This window comes from Asparagus officinalis, chromosome 5 (genome assembly GCF_001876935.1).
Source record: "Asparagus officinalis chromosome 5, Aspof.V1, whole genome shotgun sequence".
In the NCBI taxonomy this organism is placed as follows: domain Eukaryota; kingdom Viridiplantae; phylum Streptophyta; class Magnoliopsida; order Asparagales; family Asparagaceae; genus Asparagus; species Asparagus officinalis.
This window is the reverse complement of record NC_033798.1, coordinates 17,615,450-17,623,126: the sequence shown is the minus strand read 5'-3', so window position 1 is coordinate 17,623,126 and position 7,677 is coordinate 17,615,450. Positions and strand designations below refer to the sequence as shown.

Genomic DNA, 7,677 nt, shown 5'->3' with positions numbered 1-7,677 from the left:
ACAGGATCTCGTGATTCGTTCGATAAATAAGAAAAGTTGTAATTTTCATTTTCTTTTGATTATATTGTAACCGGATCTTATAAAAAGACCGGATCTTTTGTAATCGAAAAACTATTACTTAAGAAAGCAATGGAATCATCAATGAAGAAAATAATTTTTCCCGCGAACAACAAACACCTGTCATCTTAGGACGACCGTTCTTAGCCACTTCTAATGCTCTCATCAACTGTAGAACTGGTCAAATGAAGCTGTCCTTTGGGAATTTGACTGCTGATCTCAACATTTTTAATCCAGGGGACCAACCAAATAATCAGCCTCTAGAAATAAACTACATTCAGGAAAGATCAGAAGAAGAAGAAGAAGAAGAGTCTAATTTGAGTTTTGAGGAAATTTTTGATGAAGTGTTAGAGTTTTTAGAAGAAGCAGATCAGGTCCTTGAGAATAATAAAACTATGTTAAACATGTGATGCTTTGAATTAAATTTTGAAGAACTCTTTCTTGATGAACTTAGATTCTTGGAGAATGATCAACAACCAAATTTTCAGAACTTCACAGAAGAATTGGTTGTTAGAAAATAAAACTTTACAGTACAAGAGTCTAAGTTCATTAAGAAATGTAAAATGCATGACACCAATAATACCTACCTTACTTTGTTGCAAGAATTACTAAACACCCCAAAATGCTTGGAAATTCACATTATTGATTATATCATTCTGAATTTATTTAAAATCCAGGGAAGAATTTTCAACAGTAAGGTAGGATTCAATGTAGAACAGGAACTCTTCATGTTGAATATTTCATTCTACATTGATTATTTTGTTTATTTCAGAATAATAATAAAAATTTATTCTTCTCTCATGTGAGAGTTTCTTATTCAGTTTTCAAAAAAAAAAACAAAGAAAAAAAAGAAAAAAAGAAGAAAAAAAAAGAAGAATAAAATTATGTTTCCATCCTCCTCAGACCAAAGGTAATTACAGATTTTTATCAGCGGACCAAATATAAGTGCTTCACTTCTTATCTCCTTTACTTTATGCATCATAGAGTTTGCATTGAGGACAATGCAAAATTTACGTGTGGGGTGGGAATTAGTTATTTTTTCTCTTTATTTTACATTTTAGTGTATTTTGTCATTTTTTCATTTTCCTTAAAAAAAGTATAAAAATATCGTCACTTGCCAAATTGATAGAGTTATGTAATAATTGATTTATTTGATAAATTTGAAATTTTCTAATCCCTAGTTAGTTATTTACTTAAGTTCACCTTTTATGATAACTCTAAATAAATTTCTTAAGAAATAATTTTCAAAGTAGTATACTTTACTTAAGCCTTAACTTGGATTTTTATTTAAAATAATAAAATTTTTAATAATTTTCAAAGTAGTATACTTTACTTAAGCCTTAACTTGGATTTTTATTTAAAATAATAAAATTTTTACATGCTTAACTTAGAGTTGAAAAAAAAATTTCAAAGTGTCTTGATTTACATATTTTCAAAACATATATACATATACAAAAAAAAAAATTGCAAAAGAAGAGTGTGAAAAATGGGCACCAAAAAGAAAAAAAATAATACTCTTGAATTCTAGGTGATTCTATCTTATAAAGCCTAAGCTGACCGAGTAATTAAACCCAAGGAGTATTTCCATACTTAATGACCTAAGCCCAATTGGGTTGGGATCCATTGGCCCAAAACTCGTTAAATGGTCGCTTAGAAAGCCTGTTAAAGTAGAAAAAAATCACCAAGGAAGAAAGAGTTAAAAATAATATAAAAAATAATAAAAAATAAAAATACTAATAAATATTTTATATATGTTCTTGGAAAATATTTTAGATCAAGCAACTTGAAAATTATTTAAAACAAAGAGTTAGCATGTTCTTTTCAAAACTTTTAAATTAAATTTCTAAGTTTGGCTTGGTTTTGTATTGCTACAATGAGAAGATTTTCTTGAAAATATACCTTAGAGTTATATATAAAAATGTTTTCTTGAGTGATAACTGGCTCCAATTAGATTATCTAAAAATTATCAAGTGAATTTAGTTATTTACTAACTTCTTTAATTTGGCAAGTTGACCGAATTTTGTGGGTATATTCACTGCAAACCCTCACGAGATTATAACTCGTCCACTAGGCTAACCTAGGGGTTTAAAGGCTTGTTGTATGCGCTAAATACAATCGCGATTCCTGCGAAAGTGAGTTAGGATTTTCTTTCTTTGCTAGAGGACTAGCAAAAGTTTAGGTGTGGGGGTATTTGATAATCATATTTTATTATAATTTTATACCCTCATTATCTATTTTATATGAATAAATATACCACTAATAATTGTTTTTATCTTTTAATTACAAGTTAATGAAGAATAAATCTCAAACTCTCATCTCTCAACAAAAACCCATCGATTAAATGAAAGAAATGAATAAATATAAATATACCAAAATGTGGGAATTCAAGGGAGAAATGAATGGGCCAGGAGACTTGGATTTTCTTTTGATTTTCAAAACCAAATTGGGCCGGAGATTGCTTGACATAGGCTGCATTTAATCAAGGACCGGACTTAGCTTGTATTTTCACAAGAAAATCACTGTTTTTAAAATCAAATAGAAACCGTACCTGGGGGCTTGATTGCTGCAAACAACAATGGGCCGGACTTGTTCAAATCTCCATGTGGGCTGCAAATTTAATTTTGAAAATCAATGCCAATGGGCCGGCTGCTTTGAATATTCTTCATTGAACTTGTGCTGCAGCTTTCATGGACCGGACTTTGGATGCAAGGAGTTGAAAATCAAATGGGCCGGAATTGATTAGATTTGGACTTTCATTTTTGTTTTGAAAATCAAGCACCGGACTTGGCTTGTAACTTTGATTGCTGCAGAACTCTCATGAGCCGGACTTGGCTCATATTTTCTTCGGTTGCTTTAATGGGCCATCAATCATTCTTGAATTCTTCATGGACCAGCTGCTCTTGATTTAATTTTGAAAACCATTTGAATTGGACCGGACTTGATTGGATTTTGATTTTCTTTTGAAAATCAAATAAATCAATTGGGCCTCATATGTTTGGGCTAGAGAAGAACAAAAAGCAAATTCAAAGGTGGAGATTGTTGCTTGGGGCTCAAGACAAATCCAATGGCTCATATTCATTGAAGATTACTATAAATAGGGGTAGAGAGTGAGGGGTTAAGGTGTGAAAATTTTTGTAACTCCTTTTGGAGAGGAGGGCTACTCTTAATTGAGAAGGCCTTCCAAAATTATAACTTTTTATTGCAATTAATAATAATAATTTTTTCACCACTTTAAATTTTTCTCTTCTTCTCTTTGTTGGATGATGAAGATGAAGATGAAGATGGAGAATTATTTGAAGGTTTGCATTTCTTTTCTTTTTCTCTTTTATTGCTTATTAGTTTAGATTTATTTCTATGCTTGTAGTTAGATTTTATTTTCTTGTTAAATAGCCAAGAGGCTAGAACCCTCTTGCCTTAGATTTATTTCATGCTTATAGAGTAGATTTATTTTCTTGCATTTAATTCTTATAATTTTATTTTGTAGTTTAGATTTTGTAATTTATTTTATAGTTAGATTTTAATTTCTTATACTATTCACCTTGAGGCTAGAACCCTCTTGGGTTTAGTTTTTCTTTTTGTTTATTTTTATTTTGTTTGATTCGCCTTTAGGCTAGAACCCTCTAGGGAATCACCCTTTTCTAAGAAGTGGGTTCAATTTTAGATTATCCATATCTATAATTGAATCCACCATCTTTAATTTCTTGCATTTTCTTTTATTCTAGAATTTTGTTCTTCATTCTTGAATTTTTTCATTTGTTTCTTGATTTTATTCATTTTTTCCTTCTCACCTTATTGATCATACCCATTCTTTTTCAAATCCACTCTCACTTACACTTGCACATATTTACACATCATTTTTACTATCTCAATCTCTTCACAATCATATTCACTCATCAATCTTATTTGTCACGCACACAACATAAGAACCGATTTTATATTTTCTCCTACAAAACACCTTCCTCGTGGGATCGATATCGAATTTTGTGGGTATATTCACTGCAAACCCTCACGAGACTGCAACTCGTCCACTAGGGTAACCTAGGGGTTTAAAGGCTTGTTGTATGCGCTAAATACAACCGCGATTCCTACAAAAGTGAGTTAGGTTTTTTTTAGTTTTCTTTCTTTGCTAGAGGACTAGCAAAAGTTTAGGTGTGGGGGTATTTGATAATCATATTTTATTATAATTTTACACCCTCATTATCTATTTTATATGAATAAATATGCCACTAATAAATGCTTTTATCTTTAAATGCAGGTTAATAAAGAATAAATCTCAAACTCCCATCTCTCAACAAAAACCCCTTGATTTATTGAAGAAATGAAGCCCATGAAGCCAAACAATTTCTTTCAAATATTTAATGAAGTATAAAAGCCCAAAATTGCCAAGAAATTGTCCAAGGCCCAAGCCAAATTCATGGTTTTTGGATAAGATTTCGATCCAATGGCTCTCATTCATTGATGTTTACTAATAGGGGTATAGAGTGAGGGGTTAGAGGTAAAAAATTTTGTAACTTCATTTGGAGAGGAGAGCCACTCTTAATTGAGAAGGCCTTCAAAATTTGTAACTTTTTTTATAATTAATAAAATAATTTTTTTACCACTTTAAATTTTTCTCTTCTTCTTTTTGTTGGATGATGAAGATGAAGATAAAGATGGAGATTAATTTCAAGGTTTGTTTTTCTTATTTCTCTTTTATTGCTTATTAGTTTAGATGTAATTTCATGCTTATAGAGTAGATTTATTTTCTTGCAATTTATTTTGTAGTTTAGATTTTGTAATTTATTTTGTAGTTAGATTTTAATTTCTTGTACTATTCACCTTGAGGCTAGAACCCTCTTTGGTTTAGTTTTTCTTTTTGTCTATTATTATTTTCTTTGATTCGCCTTTAGGCTAGAACCCTCTAGGGAATCACATTTTTCTAAGAAGTGGATTCAATTCTAGATTACCCATATCTTTAATTGAATCCGCTATCTTTAAATTCTTGATTTTTATTTGTTCTTGATTTTTCCTTCTTGCCTTGTTGATCACATTTATATTATCACTTTCCTCTCTCAAATATATTCATTTACACAATCATTTTCATTCTTTCCATCTCTCCACAATCACATTCACTCATCACTCCTATTTGTCACGCACACAACATAAGAACCGATTTTATATTTTCTTCTACAAAACACCTTCCTCGTGGATCGATATCTTTATACTATAACTTGACACGGTTGTGCACTTGCAACATTTTTGGTACATGTTTATGCCGCATCATCATACCAGTAGCAAGTGCTATTCGTAGAGACGGAATTTGGATTTTCAATGGTAATACTGCTTCACATCCATATACTAAGGAATATGGTGTTGCTCCTGTTGGCATACGAACCGTTGTGCGATAAGCCCACAAACTTTGATCTAACTTCTCGTTCTAGTCTCTTTTATTCGTCGAAACCACCTTAGTGAGAATTATAACGATGGCCTTATTGAATGCTTCCGCATGCCCGTTAGTAGCAGGATTATAAGTTGTTGAAACCAAATTCTTGATCCTGAATTTTTCACAGAATCTGGTGAAGGCTTGGCTAACGAATTGGGGCCCATTGTCATGAATGATACGCCTCGGAACGCCGTATCTGTATACGATGTGGTGTTTTAAGAATTTAATGACATCACTCGTCTTGACTTCTCTTAACGGAATTGCTTCTGTCCATTTAGAAAAGTAATCAGTTTTGCTTAAATAAAGTGATGTCCCTTGGAAGAGGGTGGGGTTACTGGGCCAACAATGTCCATCCCCACGTTTCAAAAGACCATGAAGTGGTTGACGGATGAAGATGCTCGGGCGGTCGATGCATGTAATTATCGTGTATCTGGCAGGCATGACATCATTAGGCATATGTGACAGCGTCTTGTACCATATTAGGCCAGTAATAACCCAATCTGCATAGCCGGTCCCACAATTTAGGGTCAGGCTGATGTGCTCCACATATACCATCATGAGCTTCTTTAAGAACTTATTTTGCTTCTCTATTTGACAAACAGCGAAGCAAAAGCCCATCGTACAATTTTCGATACAAAGTCTGGGATTGAGAATCATAGTAGAATCTAGGTGCTCGTCTACGAATAGATTCTTTTTCCTTGATATCTTCAGGCAATAAGCCGTATAAAATATAATCAATGATCGAAAATCGCTAATCTTTGGGTTCGAGCGTTGCGGGCTCATCTTCAATTGCGTTGATCTGTAATATATACTTTGATTTGAATAATTGTCTGCTTGACACTGTGACTTGTTGGGTAGTTCTTTTAGGTAGAGCTAAGGTAGCCGCAAGTGGTGCCAATGCATCTGCATAGGTATTCTTGAGACGGGGTATATAGTCGATGTAGAAGCCCTCAAAGGAATCGGCCAATGTGATTGCTGCGGTATGATAAGGAATGAGGTCCTCATTCCTAACTTCATATTCTCCTTTCATCTGGTTAACAATGAGTTGAGAATCACCATACGCTTCTAGGTGTTTCACCCCCAGCTGTTTAGCTATATCTATGCCAACCAACAAAGTATTGTATTCAGCCACATTATTAGAGCACGACTCTGTTAAAGAAACGGAGCATGGGAGTATATGATTTTGGGGGGAGATAAAGACAACCCCCACTCCAGCAATAACTCGACCGGTAGGACTTGTCCTTGCTGCACCATCGAAGTATAGTTGCCATACCTGCTCTCTAGAGACGATGTTTACTTCATACGTCTCATCTGGTATGTACTGGTACAATTCAGCTTTTTCTTTCAATGGATGATTAGCCATAAGGTCACAAATAGCCTGACCCTTAACTGCCTTTTAAGGTTTGAAGTGAATGTCATATTGCGAAAGCAACAAAGCCCATCTGGCGAGTCGTCAGTTCAATGCACTGGGCTGTGTTATGAATACCCGAATAGGATTGATCTGGGAAATGACATGTATGGTTTGCCCAACCAAATAATATCGCATCATCTGAACTGTGAAGACCAGCGCCAAACATTCCTTCTCAATAAGAGGATAACGAGGTTCAGCACCCGATAAAGTCCAACTAAGATAGTAAACAGCTTGCTCATGACCATTTTCATCATCTTGTGCTAAGAGTGCTGCTAATACATGATCTGTTGCCCGGATGTATATCAAGAAAGGTTTGTCTGACTTCGGTGCAATCAATATCGATGGATTGGAGAGATATTGTTTAATCTCCTCGAACGCTTTCTGGCAAGCATCATCCCACATAAAGGATACTCCTTTCTTCATTAGTTTTGAGAATGATTGGCATTTCCTTGATAGGTTAGAAATGAACCTGCGAATATACGCCAATCGCCCTTGTAAGCCTCGAAGCTCCTTAAGATTCCTAGGAGGTGGTAGCTCTTGGATGGCTTTGACTTTGTCTGTGTAGAACCCCATAATTTTTATATGAATATATGTGAATTATTAGTAAATAAATAATTCTTTTATGATAAATAGCTTGAGGTTATTGAAGTACATGATAGCAAGTTATTTGAGATGATATGAGAATTTGAGTGTAGAGTTTTGTGCGTTGGTTTTGCAAATTAGACAAACATGCATAAAAAAAACTAAATTTTTCCAGATCAGTCGACACATCAGTTGACTGACTGTA

General features: G+C 33.7%; 1 protein-coding gene across 1 annotated transcript; it reads right to left on the bottom strand.

The window, feature by feature from the left end:
- On the bottom strand, nucleotides 5,474-7,463 carry LOC109841582. The gene is made up of 3 exons (XM_020410541.1): nucleotides 6,966-7,463; nucleotides 6,753-6,872; nucleotides 5,474-6,184 (listed from the first exon to the last, which is right to left on the bottom strand). The coding sequence occupies exons 1-3, from the start codon at nucleotides 7,461-7,463 to the stop codon at nucleotides 5,474-5,476; spliced, it is 1,329 nt and encodes a 442-aa protein (XP_020266130.1).